Below are 27535 nucleotides of genomic sequence, written 5' to 3' on the forward strand. Positions count from 1 at the left end.
CCATTATGATCACTGATAAACAAACACTCATATAGATAACTAAAAAAACGCATGCAAGTGAAGAAAGATTCACATATAATAGATAAAAAAAACAATAAAAAAAACTAAAACTTATATAAACAAAAAATTAATCGATCCAAATTAAAGAGCTCGCTACAAATAAAGAGGAAAAACCCTTAGAGAAAAGTGAGAAAACTCTAAAAAAAAATTTATAGAGAAAATAATGTCTTTTAAAACAATAAAACTACTTCATAACAAACCTATTTATATTAAAATATTTTAATAATAAAATAGTCGAGTCATATCATTTTTAAATCACTATTACTTCTAAAATTTCATTTTCTAAGTCTTTACACAAAACATATTAAAAAAAATAAATTAAAATTTGAAAAGAAAATTATTTTGATTGAAAACTTTATCCATCAAAATTCATCTTCACCTCGTCAACCTCTCACTTATAAATATAGTAATGAACTAAAAAAGAATAAAAAGAAATTAAAAAGATATTAAAAATATACATTATAAAGAGACAATGAGATTAAAATGAATAACTACATGATTTAAATTTAAATTTATATATTTAATTTTTCAAAAAAATTACAACTCTTAATTTTTTAAAATAAAGATCTGCAATTACATATTCAAAACGATATGTATAATTACATCGATTTAAATAGTTATAAATATAAGTAATAATATGAAAAAAAGTTGGAATTTGTATAATTGTGTTTCTTATTTTAATTAAGATATTGTATATTTATAGTATTTTTGAGTTCTTTAGTTATTTTTTTTGTTTTTATATAAAGAAAACATTTCCCTTTTAGTTTTTTTTTCATTTTTTATAACATCCAAATTCCCACTTTCTACCTAAAATAATTACAAAATGAATTAATTATATTATTCTGAGCATTCATTCACTTTAAATCAACTACCAAAAGATTAATGGGTACCTCAAATGAAAATATCAAAGCTTTTGATTTTATACCTTAATATCGCCTTCTAAACATGTAACCCCATAAATTCACATCTACAAAATCCTTCCGTTTTTTTTTTTATAAAATACCACTAAATTATAACTTGTAAAATTTTAAATTATTTAATTAAACCTATCAAAATATACAATATACATTTGGATAAAAAGGACTAGAATGTCTTAATTTCAAAATCAATGAACTTAGTTAACTAAAAAGCTAACGAAACTCAAAATATATAATCTAAACAAAAGTGTTAAAATATGATTAATGTGACGAAAATAATTAATTTGATTATAGAATGGTATATAAACAATAAGTTTGAATTGAAAGGTGTTCTGGTAGAATCAAGAGTCCAACTTTCAAATTGTGTTTCTTATTTTAATTAAGATATTGTATATTTATAGTATTTTTTGAGTTTTTAATTAATATTTTATTTTTATATAAAGAAAAATTTCCCCTTTTAGTTTTTTTTCCTTTTTTTATTTATTGTGAAACCTCATAAAATAGTGTTTTAGAAGCCATGATAGTCTAAAAATAGTGAGACTCGATTAATTTAAAATTAAACGGTTTTATTATAAATAGTTTTGTTATAAGCGAGTTTCATTATTTTAAAACGTACAATCAAACCACTTTTCTAGAGTTCATTACCTTCTCTATAAGGCCTTATTCACTTGAGTGGATTTGAGGGAGAGTAATTGAGGAGATTTGAGAGGATTTGAAAATAAATTTTTTTGTTGTTTATTTGAGTCAATTTGGAGGTAAGTGAGAATGAATTTGGAAGTAAAGTTTGTGAGAATTAGTGTAGGATTTGATTGACGTGACACATTAAAAAAATTTACTTCCAAATCCAATCTCATTTATCTCCAAATTCACTCAAATAATCAACAAAAAAATTTATTTTCAAATCCTCTCAAATCCCCTCAATTACTCTCCCTCAAATCCACTCAAGTGAACAAGGCCTAAGAGTTCTAACTCCTGAGTCATCTGTTTGACGATCAGGAGGTGCCTAAACGATTACGACGTCAAGGTCTACCATTCTACCCTATCAGTTTCTTCAATAGAGCAAGTAAGTTTCAACTCTTTTTCCCCTTTCGTTCCTAAATCTGTTTTAGAGTAATATTGTTTTGTTGCATGTATAATCATGCATCTCCTACATGTTCTTGATTCATCTAGAGTTCTAAGAACTCTGTCCGTTTCCAATTTTGGTGTTTCGTAGGTTTGTCTATGTATTCCTTGCGGTTCAAGAAATGGGTGAAGCGTTTTTAGACTTTGGCAGTTGATTTAGAGGTAAGGGAAGCTAGAGTTTTCTTGAATTGATGCTAATTGTGTATGTTAGAGGATGCATGAATATTGAACTGTGTGAGTAAAATTCTGTTCTATGATTGAATGTAGAGAAATCAATTAGGTGTTTGACGTTTTGTGTGTTGATGAATGATGTATAATATGTTGAATCTATTTGTATATGAGATTGATGTTGAATTTAGTGTTGATAAAGTGAATTTTGATGCTGGAATTATTGGGAGTAAGGGTTACTCTTTGTTATAGGTTATTTTGAAGTGTGATTTTAAATTGTGATTTAAATGGAATTAAAGTGTGATTTTAAAGTGGTGAAAGTAAGTTCCAAAGTGAGATCTCTTGGTGAGACTCAAGTATGTTTAGAATGAATACAAGGAGCTCAGTCTTGGGGATTATCCTGAAACTCCAATGGTTTTTCATTCTCAAGTAGAGAAGATTGAACCATGTCGTGAGAAGTAGCAGGAGATCTTAGTCTTGGGGGCTTCTAGTATGCCTTAAGGCCCGGAACAGACTAACCTCGTGAGTGTGGTAGGGTGAAACTCATTGGCAATGACTTTGCAAAGCAGTAGAGGCCACCACGAGTGCACAACCCGTCATAGCTCGGTATTCATTCTAAGTCTGGACAGTCAAGTCTAATTCATAACATGTTAGGATGTTTTGAACTAGTTTATTTTGCATGAATACTTATGTATATGTGGTATGTTATATCAATGTGTGAATTCTTTTTAAATCTAGCTTACCCTTGTTTTTGTGTTGTCTGTTGTGTGTTGTCTCTCTTTTGCGATGATCACCTTAATGGTGTGAGCTTAGGGATACAATCTTTCAGTTGACTCAGTGGGAGGTTGGGAGTGAAGATTGTGGTTTAGGTTGAACTTTTATTATTCAGGTGAAGACTTTTATTCATAATAAATTTGTAGTGCTTATTATATCATTATCCATATAATGTTCATTTTAGTAGTTTTATATTACTAAATTGGGATGTCACATTTATAACTTCCACATTTCCATTTTCTACCTAAAATAATACTAAAATGAATTAATGATATTATTATAAGCTTTAATTCACTTTAAATCAACTACCAAAGGATTAATGGGTACCCGAAATGAAAATATCAAAGCTTTTGACTTTAAACCTTAACTTTGCCTTCTAAAAATGTAACCCCATAAATTCACATCTACAAAATCCTTCCGTTTTTTTGATAAAATACCACTAAATTATAACTTATAAAATTTAAAATTATTTAATTTAATCTATCAAAATATACAATAACCATTTGGATAAAAAGGACTAGAATCTCTTAATTTCAAAATAAATGAACTTAGTTATCTAAAAAGCTTACGAAACTCAAAATATATAATCTAAACAGAAGTGTTAAAATATGATTAGTATGAAGAAAATAATTAATTTGATTATATAATGGTATATAAATAATAAGTATATTTAAATTGAAAAGTGTTATGGTACATTTAATAGTACAATAGTTAAAACAAAATAATTTAAATATTTTTTTCTCTTTCTACTCTTTAATTACTTTTAGAAAATAAGATCATAACAAAATTTCAAATTTTAAAACCACTTTTTAAAAATAAAATCATAACAAAATCTCAGATTTTAAAACGGACAATACAAATATGGAATTAATACAACGCGAAAAGACATTACAAATATGGAATGAGATCCATATACTTAATAGTCACGTAATAATTTAAAACTCGAGGTAAAAAACTTGATAAATATTCCTATATTGCGTCACAGTAAAAAAATGTTAAGTAAATTATTTTAAAATAATTTACATTAATTAATTTAACATTTATAATAAATATCTCTAAAAATAACAAATAATTTCATTTTATAAATTAATATTAATTTAGGCATAAAATAATTTCTAAAATTTTACTCAATTTTTTAATATGTATTTTAAATTTATAAAAATTATTTCTTTCTTTAAATTATATATGAAGAAAATATCCCTGGACTCTCAACTAGATTTCATTAAATTGATTACAGTGAAACCACACGCGCGAGTGTGTGTCTGTATAATTTCTTAATAAAATTCACAGGAAGTACGAGCTTAGTAGCCAAAGGTGAAATCAAACCCGACCCGATTTGTGAGAGGCCATGGTAGAGAAGAAGACCACCCGTGTGGAACACGTTCGTGTGCTGTGTTTCACACTATAAGCCCTCAAACTATCTCACATATCTCATCAACTCCTTGTCTTGTCTTCTTCTCTCCGGTTATGTGTTAGTATTTTATAATTGACCACACCAGATATCTAATATATGCAATTGGCACAACCCAGCGCGTGCTTCTTAAAACCTTCTTCTCTATTCAATACCTCTGCGTTCGTTCCCACCTTCAGCCATCGAATGAGGATTGATTTCCAATCATGTCTATATTAGGTTTGTTTCGTTTGTATTCCATTTCTGTGAAAAACGATTTCTCTATTCAGTAAGACTTCGGATTAGCTTTTGCGGTCTTTATTCATGTTACTTCAGAATCGGATACGTTATTCTGATTGCCGCAGAGAAAGCACTTTCGCCAACAATCGAATATGCTTGCTGTTGTTGAACTATAATGTTCTGTTTTGTAGCGAATATCTTCTATTTCGAAGCTTTAGGCGCGTTGGATAGGAGGAACATGGTTAGCGTTTACGACCTTGGAGGTTAGCTTCTGTTAGGGATTTTACATTTTTGGGATCTACTACTGCGGACAAATGGAGTGTTTTATCTTTTATGATAAAAAAAAAATGTATGAGATATTTTGACTGCAAGAAAACTTGTTAGCGTGTATTTTGTTTAGCTTAATTACACTTAATAATGAGAGATATTGGATTTAAATAAAAGAAATTTGGTATGGTTGTTGTTATATAGTCATCCTCTTGATGTGATGAGGTCATTATTTGGTATCTTGAACTGAAGCACCTTGCTCACTGAGTATGGTGCATCTAAAGCATGCCAATATGCGTTGAGATTAAAATTTCCCACAGTTCTGGCTACTGATCTGTCTTTTTTTTTTCTCTGTGAATTTTAATTCTGGTTAGATTTTGTTGCTCCCCAAGGTTCGAGGAGCAATTGTGACGAGTTTATTTGTTGGTAAAAGAGAGGTTGATCTTTGGCCATGTCTTCCCTTCAACTCTTCCAACTAACCCAGCATGGCCAGGGTTTTCTGGCTTCGAGGAGGTATATTACCTTTTTCTTTGAATGTTTTTGGTGATGAGTAAGTTCAATCTGAGTTGACGTTGACTTGCAGCTTAATTTGTTTGCCCATCGAGTCTGCATCAAGTTTATCCTTTTATAAGCTATTTTTATTTACTCTATCAAAAAATAAACTCTGTTTTATGCTCAATGAGCGTATTCGATCACATTCTCATCATCAGAAATACAGCACATAACGCTCAAAGTTCAGAATTTTGACCCATTAAGTATTGCTGAGGTTTTACAGTCAGGTCTGAAACTGTAATTGCAGTAGTAACGTCAAAGTTTATGGTTTTTTATTTCGTCTTTTTTTCTAAACGCATTGTGATCCTAGTTGCTTTTACATTGCCTGAATTTATCTACAATTTTGTGAAATATAAAGGTTTTTCCGAAATTGTAATTGGCTAAGTGCGACTGTAATATCTTTGCAACAATGGCAAAAACTATAATTGTGCTACATAAAAAAGTCCCTATGGTTGAATCTCAAGACTTCTAATTCTACACGGGTTTAAATCCTTAGAAACATGTACTATTAAGTATAAATTGGTAATTACCAATAATTTCATTATAAGTAAAATGGTTGACCCTGAGACTTGCATTCTTTGGGTATTATTTTCCACGTGAAACTTATGCTTAAAGACATATCATTAGAATTAACTGGGACCAGGAAAACAACAAAACTTATCTTGATAGAATAATTGGTAAAAAATTTCTTCTTTCTTTATTGATCTTATCATTTAAAATTTATTTCTCTAAGGTTTCTGCTCCTTGTGGCTAACATTGCTACATACACTTATCTGATAGATAAGTATTTTTCCTCCTCAATCATAGCCTTGCATCTTCATATTAATAGTAGCATTTATATACTATTTTGTTTGTTGAGTGGTATTAATAAAATCATTACAATGTTGAACTAGTTTTGCATGTAACTTATTATCTAGTTGATTCGTTTTCCTTGTGCACTACAACAGAAAAACTCTGCTACTTGCAACTGGTATATTAGTTGCTGGTGGAACTGCGGCATATGTGCAATCAAGGATTAGAGTTAATAGACATGATTTATTAGGCGATTCTGGTGAGCAGAATAATGATAGAGAACTCCCAAAGGAGGAGGAGGTTAGGAAAATAACTTCTGCACCGAAAGGTAAACAGAAAAAAGGAGGGATGAAGTCACTTCAAGTGCTTGCTGCAATTCTTCTATCTGAGATGGGCCAATTAGGTGCAAAGAACCTTTTAGCTTTAGTTTGTATAGTGGTAAGTCTATTTTGTTATGGGTAATTATGCTTTGTGATTATCTTTAAGATTTCAGTGTAAAATGGCATGATGTTTTTATGTATTTGTTGTGATATTTTGTTCTGTCAACTTATCTTTGATATTAATTGCCTGACTTTGGGAGACATCATTGTGAACGTCTCATGTATACTCACTATGTAGATGAAACATATTAATCAAAATACTTTTTAGTTCAAGCTATCATTCATGTTTTGGACTAATATGAAGTTTCATGAGGTGCATACCTTTAATCGGAAGATATGGGTCTTCTGCTGGAATGGATCATCAGGAGGGATTGAACTCTTGTGTGCTCTGTATATAATGGAATTATGACTGCAGTTGAAAATGTTCTTTATATTTTTCTGTTTCATTATATGATTGGATGTGATGATTTTCTTATTTAAATTGTTAGTTTAAAACTAAAAATATAAATAAGAAACTTATTCTAACGTACACTGGCATAAAGACATTGCTTTGAAATCTTATGAAGACACTCGAATAATAAGAGGGAGAAAATAAATATTTTATTAATTAAAATCATGATAATACATTGTCAACTCCACTATTTGTGACAATCACATTCTCTTCAAAAAGGAAATAACATCTGCTCAAATGAACACGTAGATTCTAGGGATATTTTAATCCTAATAATCCCTTATTTACAACAAAGACAAGATAACAGACACTATGCTTATGAATTGACAAGGACAATTACAAATTTATTTAGTTTTTACTTCTCCACTTTGAAGGGAATGGGGGAGCTTGTTGGTTCATAGAAATTACTGAAGGTGTAATCAATAAAAGGGTACATGAAAGTGCTCTCTATATTTCGATATTGGAAAAGAATTAATTGGAATGCTGAGGGTTATATTTTTTTGAAATATCTAAATAGGCTTTATCAAGAGAAGGTATATAAAGAATGCTACAAACACTAATCAAACTGTGAAGCTCAAATACTCCAGCACTGGTGAAGTACTAGTGTTGTATGCATATATGTTCAGCGTGCAGTACATATCCATTGAGTATCCTCTGTTTTTTTTTTTTCTTAAAGTTTTACCGGCTAATATGTTGAAATACAACTTACCTGAGATATGACAATGTTAGGATATAGAGTAAGGGGAAAGGGGAGTAGGGTAGAAGGGAGAGGACGGTATAAATAGATTGACTGTATAGTTAGAAGGGACTTTTTGATGAATTGATTTGTTGATAGGTATTGACCTGTGACGAGGGTTAAGCCTCGGTTTCCATTCTGTACAGTGATTCTTACTGTGAATAGAATTCAGTTTCCTTCTTTCTGTGTCTTTTTCTGCGAGGAAGAGAGTTTTTGATTAGGTTCCCCATTTAGGAACCTAACAATTTGGTCCGACCTGCCGGATCAAAGTGGGGGTGAAGGATCAAGAAGCTGCTCCGCTTAGGAGGGGACTGCCGGATTCGCTTGGGAGGGGATTGATAGATCAAGAAGTAATCAAGAAAGGGTGGAGGCATGGAAGGAAGAAACGATACCGTGGAGAGGAGGACCCGCGAACTGAGAATGAACATGGCAGCAATACGCCAAGATTACGCAGCAATACGCCAAGATTTGCAAGAAATTATGAAAAGGTTGAGTGGGCGAACCAGCGACCAGGAGGGCCAACAGTCGGACGACAGCCAAGCCTCCGTCAACGAGAACAAAAGGAGGCAAGAGGAGGAAGTGGGAGAGGCAAGGGGTGAACGCCATGAAGGGCAACCCAGTTGGAGGACAAGGGTAGAATTACCCACTTTCGAAGGGTTTGATCCTATGGGATGGATTGCTAGGGCGGAGACAGTTTTTGAGACCCAAGGGGTGATAGAGGAAGAAAAAGTGCGCCGGACATACAGTAGCATGGAGGGAAGTGCTGGCTATTGGATCCAAGCCTGGAAGGTTAAAGCCAAGAATCCTTCTTGGGAAGGACTGAAGAAAGCTATGGTGATAAGGTTTGGAACAATTGTTGAGCGTTTGTTGAAACAGACGGGGACGGTAGACGAGTATGTACGAGACTTCAAGAAATTGGCAGGACAAACGAAGAGGGTATCGGACGAGCAGCTGTCAGGATATTTTCTGGTGGGATTGCAAGAGGACATTCGGAACCAAGTCCAACCGTATGACTCGCAGGAAGTGATGGTAGCGAAGCGGATCTCAAGGGATGTGGAGGCTGGGTTGCAAGAACCGATACGCAACAAGGTGCGTCTTCTCGATCCTCAGGAATTGATGGCTGCGATGCCAATCGCACGGGATGGGGAGGAACTTAACGGAGGAGCGAAGACTGGAGGAGGAGGAATGGGAAGAAACCTGACGAATTGGAGTAGACCGAGCGGGGTGGCATCGCGGGTTGAACCCAGTCGACAAACCCAGAACCGAACGAGGCCAGCGGAGAATAGTGGGTCGGTGCGCAAGGAGGTGACACAGGCGAGTGGGCTTGCGAAGTCAAACTTCGATAACAGAGGGAGAAATTATGGGAATTTACCCTACTCACCGTTTGCGAAACGTAGGAAGGAGGAAAGTTGTTTCAGGTGTGGAGGGGCTTTCGGCCCAGGTCATCAATGCCCAGAAAGAAGTTTGAGGATGTTGATGATGGTTGAGGACGAGGAGGAAGATGGAACAGAGGCAGAGACAGAGTTGGCTCAGATGCAGATGAAGCTTTCTGCGTTTTCTGCTGGGGGCCTGACACAACCCAAAAAGATGAAATTGCAAGGAGAAATTGAGGGAAAACGAGTTTTAATTTTGATGGACTGTGGCGCGTCCCATAAATTCAGTCTCTTATTTCGACCACCACCCAAACCCCCAGACTTGAAGTTGCAGGTATCGATAGAAGCAATTGAAAATCACATGCCACAAGTTATGGTAATTGATGAGATTGGTACAAAACATGAAGCAATGGCTGCAAGCACAATTGCACAACGTGGGATTCAGTTTATTGCCACTGCTAATGGAATCCCAATTGAAAATGATGATGTAAAAAGTAGTGAAACTTTTGAGTGCAGGTAGTAGCAGCGGGTTCCTTCCTATGATCAGACCATATCACAATGCGATCGGCTCAAGCTTCCCGATTCCAACCTTGAGGACAAGGTTGTTCTGCAGGGGGTGTATTGTTAGGATATAGAGTAAGGGGAAAGGGGAGTAGGGTAGAAGGGAGAGGACGGTATAAATAGATTGACTGTATAGTTAGAAGGGACTTTTTGATGAATTGATTTGTTGACAGGTATTGACCTGTGACGAGGGTTAAGCCTCGGTTTCCATTCTGTACAGTGATTCTTACTGTGAATAGAATTCAGTTTCCTTCTTTCTGTGTCTTTTTTTGCGAGGAAGAGAGTTCTTGATTAGGTTCCCCATTTAGGAACCTAACAGACAACAATACAAAATATGATGCTTTATTTTTTCACAAAAAATTAGAATAACCGTTTCAATATAAATTATAACATAGGCTAGGATGTCATTGAGATATTTATATGGGAAAGAGTATGTTTTAGTACGGGGGAGGGAAAGGTATGGAATTTTTTTTTAGCTATGACTACAAGTATCTTTTAGCAGATTGTGGTAATCATCTACTCATTTTGTTATGCATTAATGTGAAATAATTAATTTTTCTTTACAAAATATGGTCATTATCAATCATATGGTTTTCTGATTTGTTCTTGTAAATAGGTGTTAAGTGTTCATTCTCATACATAAGGCAAGTTTCTACCCTAAACAATTTTAAACCACAAAATAAAATGAAATTAAAACAACAGTTCTAAACTTTAGTTGATAGTATATTATTTGGTTGAATTGCTTTACTAAAGGCCACCTTCTTCAATACTTCCTCTAAAAATGCCAAGCCTCATTCAATGCAAGAATAACTCTTCCATCTTTTCGCCATTTGTTGCTTAATCACTAAAGCTTCATTTTTTTCCTTAATATTTCATTGGGCTTAAGTTTCTGTTCATTTTTTTCTTAGGGTAAGCTTGTAATAATGTATTTCCTGTTTTGGTGTACAAAGATTAATTCAAAAAGCTTTGGCCTTTTGTCTGGCTAACTGCCTTTTGGTATCTTCGTTACTTGATAGTTCCGATATAGAAAGATGTAATGCTTTGAATCACTTTCTTCTAGTTTTATAATTCTCTTGGATTCTGTCACCATGATTATTACTAAGATTGAAACTCTTTCACTTCTCCAAAAGCTAGAGTTACACCCCTCTGGTTTCTGTGCGGTTTAGAAGGTAAATTATCATACATGTATATAATTAATCAAATGACTATAACTATAGTTGTGGTCTTAGTTCTGTTCTTAAATACAATTTGACTTTTTTATTGCTCATGCTTATTCAAGTCTGCTAACAGAATTACATTAGAATGTAACTTGTGCTTGCATGGCTGAAGGAGTGTCAGCTTGTGAACACAGTAGACTGTGACATTAACTTCAGAAAAAAGAGATGGAATCTTTTATTTGAATATGAAATCTACAATATACTGTTCAAGTTTGTATGAAAATAAATCATTGAATGTCAGATTAACAAATGTGTTGGTTGAGTCACCAGAAATAAATAATAACAACTCTTAGCTGATAACATTTGAATTTTATTTGCAGGTGCTGCGAACCACTTTAAGCAACAGGCTAGCAAAAGTACAAGGCTTCCTATTTCGTGCTGCCTTTCTTCGACGTGTGCCGATGTTTTTGCGATTAATTACAGAGAATATTGTTTTGTGTTTCCTCTCATCAACTATGCAGTCTACATCAAAGTACATTACTGGGACTTTGAGTCTGCACTTCCGGAAAATATTGACTACACTTATCCATTCTCACTACTTTAAGGTAGATGTTGAATTGTATGTAGAAACTATCTATATTTGATTGTCTGTTTTGAGCTTGTAATCTATTTGTGCATTCCTCCTGCCTTGCTACCATGCTTGTTAGTAGTTTTAACCTGTTTGTAACTCTAGTCCGCTTTTTCTTCTTTATTCTAAATGTATGGAATTTGAATATGTAATGCTTCCAGAATTTTCCTGTTAGCCTTAAGTTCTGTTGTGTCCTTAATTCCATATACTGCTTAAAGAGGACAATAAATGTTACAAACTCTTAACCTGCTGGGTACAAGGCTTTGGAAATTTAATTAAGAAAAAGGGAAAATGGGTCTTCTGGTTCAGTTGTTCTTGGTTTGGGCATTGCTTTGGATCTCAGACATGTCCTGACTATAGCATTTAGATTGTTTTCCACATCTTGTATTATGTGCAAGTTAATTTCGAAGTTGTGAAGGAAAAAGTATCAAGCTAACCCCCTTGTTGCTTTGAACAATTGTTTGATCTATCCAGAATCAAATACTTTGTTTCCTTTTTTAATTGCAAGTATGTCAATCACCATCCCATGCACAATTCAATATATTTTTGGTAATTGCCATGCCTCCTTAATGACATGTTATAGTGTTCTACTTAGTTTTTATGTGAACGTTTGTTTAAATTTACTTTTATTTCAGAACATGGTGTATTACAAAATATCACATGTTGATGGTCGGATAACTAATCCAGAGCAAAGAATTGCCAGTGATGTTCCAAGGTTCTGTTCAGAGTTAAGTGAGATTATACAGGATGACCTAACTGCGGTGACTGATGGCCTGCTATACTCTTGGCGGCTTTGTTCATATGCAAGCCCTAAATATATCTTCTGGATATTGGTAAATCTAGTTAAAGTGTACTGTTTCACAGATTTCTCACTTGCTGCTATGGTTCTTAATTTTTTGTTGAGTTTCTGATGGCTGGAACCTATTGATGTGAATTTAAGTCGTTTCAATAAATTCTGTTTCCTGTGCAGGCCTATGTACTCGGAGCTGGGGCTACAATCAGAAACTTTTCTCCTGCTTTTGGTAAACTTATGTCCAGAGAGCAGGAATTGGAAGGAGAGTATCGGCAGCTTCACTCACGGTTAAGGACTCACTCAGAAAGTATAGCATTTTATGGTGGAGAGAGGAGAGAAGAAGCTCATATTCAACAGAAGTTTAGGACCTTATTTAGACACATTAAGAGAGTGCTACATGACCATTGGTGGTTTGGCATGATTCAGGATTTTTTATTGAAGTACCTTGGTGCTACTGTTGCTGTTATTTTGATTATTGAACCTTTCTTTTCTGGCCATCTAAGGCCTGACAGTTCAACTTTAGGGCGTGCAGAGATGCTAAGCAATCTGAGATATCATACTAGTGTCATTATTTCCCTTTTTCAATCTCTAGGAACTCTTTCCATTAGTGCAAGACGGCTGAACCGACTCAGGTATATTTGATTGGTCATATGTCCCTTATATTAGAGGACATGCCTTTCTAGGGTTCATTTTGTTTGTATATATACTTTAGTTATTTGTATGTTTTACAGTGGTTATGCTGATCGTATTCATGAGTTAATGGCCATATCAAGAGAGTTAAGCTTGGAGAATGAGAACTTTTCACTGCAAAGACAAGGAAGTAGAAATTGCATAAGTGAAGCTAACTACGTTGGATTTTATGGTGTCAAGGCTAGTGAACTCTGCCGAACTATTTATGAATTTTTACTTCTCTTTATGTTTTTTATATCGTGATTGTGATGATGCTCCCGAACTTCAGGTTGTGACCCCTAATGGTAATGTATTAGTGGATGATCTAACTCTCAAGGTTGAGCCAGGATCAAATCTTTTGATTACAGGTATGAACTCTCTGCTTGGTGGGTGCTTCTGATTTTGCGATTTTTGGGTGGTTGAATCAACTTTGTCAATTGATGTTAATTCATTACCCCTTCTTTTCCTTTGTTGCAATAATCATTCTCTTACATGTTATTTGGGGGGCTAGGGTTAATTATTCATTCATTTCTGGGGCCTAATTTTTCTTACATGCATTTATAGTATCCACATGACGGGAAATATGGCTAGGGTTGTGCACTATTGGCACTGGATGTAATGTAGCTGAAACTTTTGGCTTGTTTCCTTTCAATTTTTTGGCAAGCGCCTAGATTAATGCATCCAACCAGGTTCTGCATCAGAGATACATTATATTCAATCTATATTGTTTCTCAACAGTGTTTCATGCAATTTATGTGGGTGGCATTGTAAAATCTTGTTAAATGTAGAATAGTTGGAAATAAAAATTTAGTATTCCCTTTTATTGGGATAAGGCTTGGTAGTTGCTGGTTGGAAAGTTGTTCTGAGAGTATAACCCACAAACATTATTTTTACCTGTTATCATCTATTACCCACTTTTACCTTGTGCATTCTCCTAGAAATTCACTTCGGCCACTGCCTTGTGGTACTTGTGACTTTTCTTTAGCAGCTTCATAGAGGTTACCACGGTTGATGATTACTAGAATGCTATATTTTCCAACTGTAGTCTTCTAGGTTATTTTTGTTATTTTAGGACTGTTAATTTTGAATTTATAAATCAAACAAGGCCATACAATTGACGTTTGAAGCTAAAATTAATTGTAAACTTTGCAGAAATATTATTTACCACTTTGATTATCAATTGATTTAATTAAGGTCACTGATTTATAAATGTTGCTTAGTTTTAGTTTTTAGTAAAAGGTTTTGCATTGATGATTGATTTTGTAGGCATCAATCAAATAAAAGTTAATAATATTAATTGTAATGTAATTGATAGTGCATTTGTATCCTCGGCCCCACTGATAGTATGCACCCGTTTTCAAATCTCAATTCCCTTAATGCATCTTGTGGCAATATTGTTGAACCAGTTATGCCTCTCTAACAATATTTTGTTTCACAGTTTGAGCAAATTACCACTTCTAATGTGTGGACTAGCTCAGTCTATCTGTCGACTAGCTCAGTCTATCTGTTCAAGAAAAAAAATATAAACTAACACAAAGATGGTAAATAGTTTAACTGTTCGGTCCTGGTTGGTCATTATACTCTGGTGAGCATGTAGATTTGAGGGGTGTTAGAAGTGGACTTGAGGCCTAACTCATCCCCACAAAACCGGCTTGTAAGGTGAGGTCTGCACCCACTTATATACTTTAATTTGGCCTTATCTCTAGTCGATGTGGGACTTCCAACACACCCCCCTCACGCCGAGGTATATACATCTCGAGCGTGAGATTAGACATTAATGGGTGGTCCAATAGCGGCCCGATAATGGGTGGAACAATATGCCCAACAAACAACCAATAATGCTAGGATAGGCTCTAACCATAGCTCTGATACCATGTTAGAAGTGGACTTGAGGCCTAACTCATCCCCACAAAACCGTGAGGGTACTTGACCATGAATAAGAAGTGTACGAGTTGTTTCAATAAGGTGTCTATTCTTGCGCTCAGCCACCCCATTTTGTTGAGGGGTATAAGCACATGAGGTTTGGTGAAGAAGGCCATGAGAAGCCATAAACTGTTTAAACGGTTGAGAAAGGTATTCACGGCCATTATCACTACGTAAATTTCAAATAGAAACCCCAAACTGTGTTTTTATTTCATTGAAAAAAGATTGAAAAATAGAAAACAACTCAGAACGATTCTTCATTAAAAACAACCAAGTACATCTGGAATAGTCATCAATAAAGGTAACAAAATATTGAAAACCTAAAATGGACTTAACACGACTAGGTCCCCAAATGTCAGAATGAACCAATGAAAAAGGAGACGACGTCCGTTGTGAGACACTACGAGGAAAGGAACTACGAGTATGCTTCCCTAACTGACAAGACTCACACGACAAACTTGATAATGTGGACAACCTCGGGACAAGTTGTTGTAGTTTGGCAAGACTGGGATGACCGAACTGAGCATGAAGAAGGGATGGTGACTCCATGACAACGCCAACATGTGGAGAAGGGCGGAGATGATAAAGGCCATGAGACTCACATCCTGTGCCAATCATGTGTTTCGAACTCCGGTCCTGCAACCAAACAGAATCTTTAGTAAATGAAATAACACAATTAAGAGTACGAGTTAAACGACTAATGGACAATAAGTTGAAGGGAGACCCAGGGACATAAAGTACATGATCAATGGATATGGATGGAAAAATATTAACAGTACCAATACCATGAGATGAGACTCTAGACCCATCAGCCATTGTTACTGAGGGTAAATTATTTGGACATGACAAGGAAGAAAACAAGGACTTGTTACCAGTGATATGATCGGTGGCGCCTGAGTCAAGGACCCAAGGTCCGAGGGAGTGAGTTAGACCAACAAAAGGTGTACCTGTACGTGCAACAGATGCAGATGTAGTGGAACCAGAGTGCTGATGATCCTCATACCATTTGAGAAATTCGTTAAAGATTGCAGGTTTGTCTACGATATTAGATGAAGTAGGATGGTCTGCAGACGGTGATCGGGGAGGTGGATCAGAATTTGCCATTGCTACAGGTCGAGGAGGACGTCCATGGAGAGCATAACATCTATCAATTTTGTGGCCTAACTTGCCACAATGGTCACATTTTGGACGTCCTTTACTTGGCTTGCGAGACCGACTTCGATCATCACGTTGAGCAGCCATAACAGAGGAATCATCAGTATGAGGGGATGTCTCAGTGACGGGTTTGCTCGGTATACGCAAAAGAGCAGAACAAGTAGAAGTAAAGTTGGGTATGACAGGAGAACCCAAAATTTGATCACGGACATGAGAAACATCATCAGAGAGTCCGTATAGTGCCAACAACATGAAGAACTTTGATCGTTGTTCCAATTCTTCAGCAGGAGTGGAAGCAGGAGGTAATATATCATTAAAGTCATGAAGAAGGGCATGAATTTTACCCAAATATTCTGCCATAGGACCAGGATTGCGCGGACCAATAACAGTTAATAGGTCCTGACAAACACCATAAAGACGCTGAGTGTCATTTGTGTATAACAACTTCGCTTGTGCCCATACTTCTGAACATGTTTCATAGGATCGAAACATTTGTTTCAGGGAGGAGTGAATGGTGGACTTTATAACAATGCATAACTGAGCATCAATTTTCATCCAGCGGGAAGTGTCATCTATGGGAGCAGTAGTCACATTTTGAGTAAGATGATCTAAGTACCCTTGACTCTTCAACCAAAGTTTGATGTCGGACGCCCATGTTGCATAATTTGTGCCATCTAACTTGTCAATGGACAAGTGTACATTCACATAATTGGTATATATTGAAGGATCAGAAGATGAGCCACCAATAGAGGTATTTGTAGACGAGGAAGACGCCATAGAGAGGGAGAAACCCTAAAAATTCAAAGTGCTCCGATTGACGCAACGACCACAGATCCAGAAAGAGAGCGAGGAGGCGATCACGGCGGTGCTGATCGGCAGCGGAAAGCTCCGGCGACGCGCCGGCACGCGCGGCGGCAGCGGCGACTCTTGCGGCGGCGCGTGGAGGCGCGTGGGAGGTCCGTTCGCCGCGATCTTCGTACGACGGTGGTCGCCCGGCCGAGACAATTCCGATGGTGTGGTCGCCGGTCGATTGTGGAACTCCGGCGACGGCGGCAGCGGTGGCGACGGCGGCGGCGGCGATGGCGGCAGCGGCGACGGCAGCGACAGCGGCAGTGATGGGTGCCGGAGACCGTGGAGTTGACTGGAACTATTCCTGTGCTCTAGATACCATATAGCAAACCTTTTCCAGGTGATCTTTTAATATACTTCAGTATGCGAACAACTGCATCCCAATGGTCTTCATATGGGGAGTTTAGAAATTGACTCACCACACTAACTGCGAAGGAAATGTCAGGACGCGTAACAGTAAGATAGTTTAATTTACCAACTAGTCTTCTGTACCGTTTAGGATCTGAGAAAGGCTCCCCCTGATTTGGTAGGAGTTTGATGTTAGGGTCCATAGGTGTCTCAACAGATTTACAGTTCATTAACCCTGTTTCCTCCAAGATGTCTAACGCATACTTCCTCTGAGATATGACAATACCATCATTGGATTGTGCTACTTCAATACCCAAAAAGTACCGGAGTTTGCCAAGATCTTTGGTTTGAAAATGATGACAAAGGTGTTGTTTCATCTGAGAGATGCCAAGATAGTCGCTTCCTGTGAGAACAATATCATCGACATACACTATTAAGTAGATACATCCAGCACTCGAGTGGCGATAGAACACTGAATGATCCGCTTCACTGCGAGACATACCAAATTGTTGAACAACACAACTGAATTTACCAAACCAGGCCCGAGGAGACTGTTTTAGGCCATATAAGGATTTGCGAAGACGACATACCAATCCAGATGACTCCCCCTGAGCAACAAAGCCAGGCGGTTGCATTGATGATTGATTTTGTAGGCATCAATCAAATAAAAGTTAATAATATTAATTGTAATGTAATTGATAGTGCATTTGTATCCTCGGCCCCACTGATAGTATGCACCCGTTTTCAAATCTCAATTCCCTTAATGCATCTTGTGGCAATATTGTTGAACCAGTTATGCCTCTCTAACAATATTTTGTTTCACAGTTTGAGCAAATTACCACTTCTAATGCGTGGACTAGCTCAGTCTATCTGTCGACTAGCTCAGTCTATCTGTTCAAGAAAAAAATATAAACTAACACAAAGATGGTAAATAGTTTAACTGTTCGGTCCTGGTTGGTCATTATACTCTGGTGAGCATGTAGATTTGAGGGGGATGGAAAATTATATATTACGGAGTCAAGTAAAACCAAAATTGATATGATGCTTGTCTGTTTGGCTTGGCTTTTGACAATCTGAAATGATCATGTTTTACATGTATCCTTGGATTTTAAAATAAGATTTCAAATGGTTAATTGTTTTTGACACGTATTTATAATTATGTTGCTGAAGGTCCAAATGGAAGTGGAAAGAGCTCATTATTCCGGGTTTTAGGAGGTCTTTGGCCCTTGGTATCTGGACATATTGTGAAACCAGGAGTAGGATCTGATCTTAATAAAGAAATCTTTTATGTGCCACAGAGACCATATACTGCTGTAGGAACACTACGTGATCAGTTAATTTATCCTCTTACTGCCGATCAAGAGGATGAACCACTTACAAATGGTGGGATGGTGGAGCTATTGAAAAATGTGAAATTCATATACTCCTACTTTTTGGCAATGCCACATTAATGATATTTATATCATTTTAATAATTATTATTCATTTGAATTACTTTTACATGTATTCAAGGTTGATCTTGAGTATCTATTAGATCGATATCCACCTGAAAAAGAGGTAAACTGGGGTGATGAACTTTCATTGGGTGAGCAACAAAGGTTAGGCATGGCTAGACTTTTCTACCATAAGCCTAAGTTTGCCATTCTTGATGAGTGCACAAGTGCTGTCACAACTGATATGGAAGAACGATTTTGTGCTAAAGTTCGGGCTATGGGTACATCATGTATTACCATATCACATCGTCCAGCATTAGTTGCGTTCCATGATGTGGTTTTGTCCTTAGATGGTGAGGGAGGCTGGAGTGTTCATCATAGAAGGTTGGAAATTGACTGTGCGCTGATTACGGTTTTCCTTTGACACTCTTATTAATTAGAAGATTCAAATTTAACTGCAGTGAGGACTCTTCTACCGCATTACAAAATAATACAATGAAGGCATTGGAGACAAACAGACAGAATGATGCCAAGGCAGTTCAAAGAGCATTTGCAATGCATAAAAAGGTTTAGATTTTTATGATTCTTGTTTTTTGGTATCTTCACAGTTCATTATCTTAAATTAATAATGAAGGATTTTTTGTTTTTTTCCTATGCCTAGGATTCTGCATTCTCGAATTCAAAGGCACAATCATATATTACAGAAGTGATAGCATCATCTCCATCTACGAAACATACTGCTTCATCTGCTGTTCCCCAACTTTGTGGTAATTCAAGGGCACTGCCAATGAGAGTAGCTGCCATGTGCAAAGTATTGGTAAGTATCTTGAGTAGATATGCAATGTACGATTTTGACTTTATATATTTATTTTGTAAGTGAACACTTTTACCATCATATTGAATAATTGGTTAATTGTATATGCTTTTGGATATGACATTTATGAAAATCTTTGGTGTTGATATTACCCTGTTAATGATAAATTTATTAGTCTGAATATCTATTGCTTGTGTCTTTTCAGTCAATTTAATGTTCCAAATCTCTGCAACCTGCATTTCTAGTGTGTTGCGGATTGATAGTGACATGCATTTCTAGTGTGTTGCGGACTGATAGTGACATTGTTACGTAGGTTGGCTTACTGGCAATTTATTTTTAGACTTTTATTAGTTGTAAAATGGATGCAATTACAATTCTTTCGATTATATAACTTGGCTAGTGAAGTTATGAAAAATCAGGATGTCTAATCAATCAATTTAGTTTTAGGCAAGTCTTACGTTTGACTAACAATGGTAATAAGATCGAATGAATCTGAATTATCTTAAGATCAGGCTGACTTGCTAAAATTGAATGATCTTTAAGGTTCAGGACAATGATGGTGGGTCCTGCGGGCTTGGAAGATTTAATTGGCTTTGATACAAAGTAATAAAACAGTTTAAATATCTGGATAACTGAATACATAATTTTTGTTAACAAGTAGCTTCAATACCGAAAAGGGAGGATGGTTAACTTCTAATTCACCGATAGCAACTTTATTCTATTAACTGTATAGAGGTATACCCATTACCCGACAGGATAAGACAAGGTACAAATTTCATTCTCGTTATGCATCAGGATTAGGGATAGGTATGATTTTACTTTGTGGACGGGGATAGGGATAGTTAAACTGGCATCCTCCCCATCCCATTATCATTCCTACTCGGCCTTGTTTTTATAACACTGGTATTAACCTAATTATAAGTATAAATGAAAGTATAAGGTTTGGCATTGCATTGTTTTTCTCAATCTAGTAATACATCTTAGCTTTGGTTCTCTTTTCATTTTTCCCTGTCCGAAACCCTGAAGTAGTTGAATGGCACTGTGAATTATGTGTTTGTGTATGTCCTGTAGATCAATTATTGTTGATTGGAAACTAGAAACTGATATTCGATGTGTTTTGTGCATTGGTTAATCATCAGTGTATTTTTCTCATGTTTATTGCATGCTTTTAGGTGCCCACCATATTTGATAAACAAGGAGCACGACTGCTTGCTGTTGTTATTCTTGTTGTTTCAAGGACCTGGGTGTCAGATCGGATTGCATCACTGAATGGTATTTTGCTATCTCTGACTTTTCGTTAAGAGATCATATGTATAATGGCCCTGGGTATTTGTGTTCTCAGGTACTACTGTAAAGCTTGTTTTGGAGCAGGATAAAGTTTCCTTTATTCGATTAATTGGTACAAGTGTTCTCCAAAGTGCTGCATCTTCTTTCATTGCGCCTTCTATAAGGTATTTAACATTCACATTACAAGAAACAACTTTGCTAAAGGGCATCGTATAAGGACTTCTGTTTAAATTGTTCGTACCATGAATTACTGGAATGGATAATTGTTGACGTATTACCATTTACCATTGATTTCTATATTCTATTATTTGTATGTTATCGATAGCACTTAAAATATGAAAAATATTATATAGTTGCGTAGATAGTTCAAGGCATTGGAATGGAGGAAAAGGTTGTTTAGGTTGACCTAAAAAGAGTCTTTCAGAAAGTAAATTTAGTATGTCTATCTACAGACACTTGACTGCGAGGCTTGCTCTTGGTGGGCGGATTCGTTTGACACAACATCTACTCCAGAACTATTTAAGAAACAATGGATTTTACAAGGTAAATTCATTCATTTTTCAGCCTCATTAATTTAACTTTTTGAAGACTGTAAGATTGTGTGTCTTTATCTATGTTTGAATAAATAGTAATTTCCGATAAATCAATGTCACAAATTGTTTTATTGTTATATCTGGAACCTTTTATTGAAATAAATTCGTGTCTCAAATCTCATGGCTATATTACATTCTACTATTTCCTCTTCAAATTTAACATAATTTTCCATTTTGTTCCTTGACCTCTTCATAGTTCCACGTTGTCTTTAACAATTGAGTTAATAGCAACATTTACCTTCTCATACAAACATGGAAAGTTGGCAATTTTCTAGGGTGAAAAGGCTTATAGGATGAGTATTAGTGACTGGATGGGGGTGGGTAACTAGATTTAACCACAAATCACATTCTCATGGAATGAGGGATATAATAAAAGGGTAAAAAAGGGAATTTAATAAAAATCATAAATTAAACTTGTATTAGTCCCAATGACATAAATATTTTTTTTGTGGTCTTCATTGTTTATGATGGTTGACTGAAAAACGAACTCTCGCCCTTGCCACCACTATCCTTCACAACTTTCACCTCTTTGCTTGCATGTGTAATTCCTCGGTCACTGCAACTAGCAAGGCCTTTAATTTGAGTCCGTCAGTCATCGCCAGTCTTTGACACCAGCATGTGGCTAGAGCACTGTTACTTCTCTGCTTTAAACTTTGGCCTCGTTCCCTTCATTCCCTTCTGCTGGAAAGTCATGTTTGAAACCGGCACAAATTCTCTCCCAAAAATTGCAACTGCAAGCTCGTTGGTGCCAGATTCTTCTCCAAGGATCACAAAGCCAGTTGCATCACCACCGCATGCTGTTATGCCTTCGAAGGCAACATGTATGGTATGCTTTGGGAATTGTAAAGGATGTGATTCTCCTTGCCGTATTACCTCAACCCATTTCGGATCCTTGGTTATGGTTTCAAAAGGAGTGTGTGTCTTCATCTGCCTGCAACAGCGAACCAAGTGGAATATTGGTGACCAACCTCGGATTGTGGTTAACAATAATAGCATTGTGACTTCCCGGCATAGGTGAAAGAGGAAGTAGCCCTAGGATTGTGAAAATTGCCGGAGGCTGTTATGCCTTCCAAGCTAACATGCGGGATGCACTTTGAGAAACGTGAAGGACATGGCTCTCCTCCCCGTATTACTGCAACCCAATCATAGATGGATCCTATGAAATGGTTTCCAGTTAATTGTAAGTGTCTTCTTCTGCTTGTAACAACGACAATGTTGGTGACCAACCTCGCTCAGGGGTTAACAATAATGAAAGTTAGGACCTTTGATGTGACCTCCCATGGCAGTTGAAAGAGGAAGTAACCCAAGGATTGCAAAACAGTTGGTGGTGAAGAAAGTCAGCAATGTAAGAATGATTTTGGCACACAGAACGGTGAAGGATTTGTGGTTGATGCAGCGTCTGTTAGCCAGGATATGTTTCTGTCCAGTGCTGTTAACAACAAGGACGACAAAAATATGTTTTAAGTTTTATGAGGACAAATTAGTACGAAATTTTTTGTTAGTTTTCCTATTTTTACAGACTGAAAACTTAATTTACCCTAATAAAAAGTAATTAGCACAGGATTTGACAGGCTTGGTTCCAAATTCACATTACTTGGCATATCTTCGTAGGTCTTCCACATGGCAAGCAAAAATATTGATGCTGATCAAAGGATAACTCATGACTTGGAGAAGTTAACAACAGACTTGTCAGGACTGGTCACTGGAATGGTAAAGCCATCTGTGGATATTTTATGGTGAGCACCTTCATTTGCAAAGTAGTCACTATATTACTACAGTGTATTTTACTAGTACATGATGAATTAACATATTTTATGCGTTCTCTTTGTTTTTATTTAATTACTAAGTACTTTTGTTATTGTAAAGGTTCACTTGGAGAATGAAGCTGTTAACAGGTCGGAGGGGAGTTGCCATACTCTATGCTTACATGTTCCTTGGTCTGGGATTTCTAAGAACTGTAACTCCAGAATTTGGCGATTTGATAAGTCAAGAACAACAACTTGAAGGAACATTTAGGTAAACTTATACTACTGTCTGCTAACATTCCAGGTACTCGTCAACTAGTGCTGTGCAGTTATTCTGATCTGTATCTCTTTATTCTTTTCTAGGTTCATGCATGAAAGACTTTGTACTCATGCTGAATCTGTTGCTTTCTTTGGAGGCGGTTATCGAGAAAAAGCTGTGAGCATCCTAACTCAAGCAAATATTGAATTTATTTTCTTAAAGTGTGTGCATGTTTGAGGACTTGCAAACTTTTCAATGAAAATAAATGTTTTTCACAATAACAATGTGGGAGGAAACTAGGGCGTCAATCCACCATCCAAAATTTAGGCACTTTGTTTGAAAGTATTTTTACCCTTATTTGAAGCAATAAAAGGCGGTTGAGTTATCACTCTGAGTAGCACCTTGACTACCTGGTCATGAAGCAGCAACTATACCATTATGACGGGGATCACCATGACCATTTACCAAGCCATAGAGAGTAAAAATCAAAGCCTCCATCCAACCATGTTCAGTTGTCTCAACTTTCCGCTTTCTCATCATCCACCTCTTGATTAAGCATACCCTAAATCATACACTTGATTATGTGTTTGATCAAATTTTACATGATGTTAGGCTCTAATACAGGAAAGTGTGAATTGGGATTCAGTTTGACAGGAAGAGATCAAATTTATTCTGTTAGCTCCTTTTGATGTTATGATAATATCTGGATGACTTTAGTTTCAGTAACATGATTAAAACATTGGTTATTGCCAATTTGTAAATTATACTCTTAATGTTTGAGCAGATGGTCGAGTCTAGATTCAGGGAACTTCTCACTCACTCCAAGTTACTTTTAAAAAGGAAGTGGCTGTTTGGTATCCTGGATGATTTTATCACTAAGCAACTTCCACATAATGTGACTTGGGGCTTAAGCTTGTTATATGCCATGGAACACAAGGGAGACCGTGCTTCAATAACCACCCAGGGTAAGATGTTTGCATTGAGTCATCTACTCTCTTTATAGTTCTTGCTCTCCCATCTCACAGACGATACTATACAAATAGGTGAACTGGCACATGCACTGAGGTTTTTGGCTTCTGTAGTTTCTCAAAGCTTTTTAGCTTTTGGTGATATTCTTGAATTGCATAGAAAGTTTGTAGAGCTCTCTGGTGGAGTTAACAGGATTTTTGAGCTTGAAGAACTTCTGGATGCGGCACAATCTGGTATTAATTGTCATTAAGTTTTACAATTAATCATATCAAACAATATCTTGGTGTTTCTATGGCAGTAACTCTCTTTAATAGTCATAATGTGTGCTAATGAGCTTGTACCGTACAGAGGATTTCACGAGTCTTAGTTCTATACCTCCAGTGAGGGATGTTCATTCCACTGATGTCATTTCCTTCTCAAAAGTTGATATCATAACCCCTGCTCAAAAGATGTTGGCTAGGGAATTAATATGCGACATTGAGGGTGGGAGAAGCCTACTTGTTACTGGTTAGTATAGTTTGTATTTTATTTGCTTTGTCCCTTTAGAATAGGGGATTTTAATGTGATTTAAATTTTAGTCTTACAAGTATCTTATTTTTAAAAGGTCCGAATGGAAGTGGAAAAAGTTCCATTTTCAGAGTTCTTAGAGGACTCTGGCCAATAGCCAGTGGAAGACTCTCTAAACCATCCGAGGTTGAGGATCAAGAGACTGGATCCGGTTGTGGCATCTTTTATGTTCCTCAACGGCCATATACATGTTTGGGAACCCTAAGGGATCAGATTATATATCCCCTTTCCCGTGAGGAGGCAGAGGTTAAGGCACTGAAAATGTATGGAAAAGGTAAAATATCTTTGGCGCAAGAAACACGGCAGGGCTTAAAAATTCCATTATGAGTAAAAGTGAAGTTTCTGACCATACATTATATAGCAAGTTGGTAAATCCGCTTTGATTTTCTATTCAATGGTTAAAGTGTGTCGTACTCTTTCTTTCTATTACTATGTTAACATATAAATGAAATGTGTTCCGCATTGGAACAAGGCTTACTCGTTTTAGTATTTGACTCGCCAAAGTTTATAACATGCAACTTTGTTACTTTTCACTAAAATCATCATCACTAGCTGAGAATAAGTTCTAAGGTTGTGGCTGGGCAATAGAATGATTGTATTGTTGAAAAATTCTCTTTTGCTTACCTTTTATTTGGGGGAAATTACTCTGGACTGTTTCCTTTCACAGATCAAAAACAGTTTCTTTGTTCTCTTCAACTGCTTTTAAGAGTGCATTTTCTTTATTTTGCATTTTCATTTTAGCTCTGATAATTGTAATTTTGCTAATTCAGGTGAAAAGCATGCTGACACCAGAACTTTGTTAGATTCACGGTTAAAATATATCCTAGAGTGTGTCCGATTGAATTATCTTCTAGAAAGGGAGGAAGGCAATTGGGATGCCACTTTAAAATGGGAAGACACACTTTCCCTTGGAGAACAACAGAGATTGGGGATGGTATGTAACTCCAATTTCTTGTAATTTTAGATAGAATGTTTTAAATATTTTTGTATCACGCAGACGTCCTTTAATGCTTAAATTCGTTGAAGGAAGACACTTTTATAATTTGCCATATTCTCTTCGAGTTATTAACGTTGTGCATTCTGTTCTGTAAGGCACGCTTGTTCTTTCACAAGCCCAAATTTGGTATCCTTGACGAGTGCACCAAGTACGTATGATTTTCCTTTGCCCCTTTCCTTTTCAGGGAAATTGTTACTTCTTATTCGTTGTTGGTCTTGTTTAATATTCTGAAAAAAATCATGTTGACAGTGCAACTAGTGTTGATGTCGAAGAACATCTGTATGGACTTGCGAAAGATATGGGAATCACGGTTGTTACTTCGTCACAAGTAAGTTGATTCTATAAGTATGAGGAAAAAGAAAATTGTGGGGGAATTTACTCAATCACTAAGGTGTTTCTGAACTTGCCTCATTTCCCTCCCAGTGCTCAACTATTTGATTTTTTAGTTGTAGATAAACCATGTTAACTAGCTTAAACTTAAAGCATGCATGTTAACTAGCTTAAACTTAAAGCATGCATGTTAACCGTAATAATCTGATGAAAACTAAATATCTCTCTCTGTTCCTGCCCTCAGCGTCCTGCTTTAATACCATTCCATTCAGTGGAATTGCGGCTGATTGATGGTGAAGGTAATTGGGAGCTTCGATTGATCAAGCAGTGAGTTCACTAAAGCATTGTTGCTGCATAGACTCAGTATACTGTTTAAAATATTGTCGAGTCTAGCAAAAACTGGCTGTTTGCAAGCATAGACTAGGTTTGCCAACGAAGGTCAATCCTATATACCTGTATTTTTAGTTTTCATATATATTCTCCAAGATTCAATGTTTACTCGATAGACTTGGGGGAAAACGAACAAACAAGCAGCCGAAAAGCCAAAATTGGTAATAAGTTGGAGCACACGACCATTGCATGATCTCTGCAGTGTATAGTGACCAGTGATGTACAGTTCCCCCCCACCCCCTCCTCTTCATATAGGTAGTTGATATTGGTTCATATGTTGTAGCCATTGGATGTAATGATTAACATTTAAATTGTTTTATCAATAAAACAGCAGGAAAGAAGAGAAGCTCTTCGGGCTAGTTTGTTACTTCAGAATCTTTGATGCTGTTTTTTTCTGATGTTCTTTATTCCCTTGCCTCCTGAATTGCTTCATCCATTCGTGTTGCCCTCCTGTATGGAAACCGGGAAAGTGTCTGAATCTTGCTTATAACAGGAAGAGTTACAACCAGTTGCTTTAGTTAATGTAAAAAAGAAGAGAAATGGCAGACAGGTTCTCCCTAACACTCTTCAAAAATCAATTCAATTTATAATTAGTTAGTTTAAAAAATGATAGTTTGTGTAACATCCCAAAAATACAGTATACAACCATATCATAGAATATTCACAATTAACAATTTTACAGTTCAGTCTGAGAGAAAAGAGGTGAGCTTATGGCCGAACGGTCTTACAAAATACTTCAGAATTTAAACTTTACAAAACGAACGGCTAGACCGAACGGTTCCAAAACTAGGCTTATACCGAACGGTTATACAAAATAAAATTAGTTCTAATGACCAAACGTTTCTAT

At 36.2% G+C, this 27535-nt stretch overlaps 2 protein-coding genes across 2 annotated transcripts; one reads left to right on the top strand and one right to left on the bottom strand.

Moving 5' to 3' along the window:
- Positions 1 to 4340: 4340 nt before the first annotated feature.
- On the top strand, positions 4341 to 27055 carry LOC124827080 (ABC transporter D family member 1-like). Its single transcript, XM_088103382.1, has 27 exons — positions 4341 to 4671; positions 4863 to 4934; positions 5313 to 5451; positions 6438 to 6720; positions 11321 to 11545; positions 12204 to 12401; positions 12539 to 12993; positions 13093 to 13231; positions 13320 to 13398; positions 18476 to 18714; positions 18817 to 19121; positions 19199 to 19304; positions 19399 to 19554; positions 20724 to 20823; positions 20894 to 21002; positions 21291 to 21381; positions 23043 to 23167; positions 23298 to 23447; positions 23540 to 23612; positions 24220 to 24400; positions 24479 to 24637; positions 24753 to 24911; positions 25009 to 25245; positions 25742 to 25905; positions 26064 to 26116; positions 26218 to 26296; positions 26543 to 27055. Exons 3-27 carry the CDS (start codon positions 5390 to 5392, stop codon positions 26627 to 26629), a joined length of 4014 nt encoding a protein of 1337 aa, XP_087959508.1. The 5' UTR covers positions 4341 to 4671; positions 4863 to 4934; positions 5313 to 5389; the 3' UTR covers positions 26630 to 27055.
- On the bottom strand, positions 13424 to 18454 carry LOC148205497 (uncharacterized). Its single transcript, XM_088103383.1, has 2 exons — positions 15901 to 18454; positions 13424 to 15589 (listed from the first exon to the last, which is right to left on the bottom strand). Exons 1-2 carry the CDS (start codon positions 16883 to 16885, stop codon positions 15552 to 15554), a joined length of 1023 nt encoding a protein of 340 aa, XP_087959509.1. The 5' UTR covers positions 16886 to 18454; the 3' UTR covers positions 13424 to 15551.
- Positions 27056 to 27535: the final 480 nt, after the last annotated feature.

The sequence above is a fragment of the Vigna umbellata genome, chromosome 1 (genome assembly GCF_029865625.1).
Source record: "Vigna umbellata cultivar VRB3 chromosome 1, Vumbellata_1.0, whole genome shotgun sequence".
In the NCBI taxonomy this organism is placed as follows: domain Eukaryota; kingdom Viridiplantae; phylum Streptophyta; class Magnoliopsida; order Fabales; family Fabaceae; genus Vigna; species Vigna umbellata.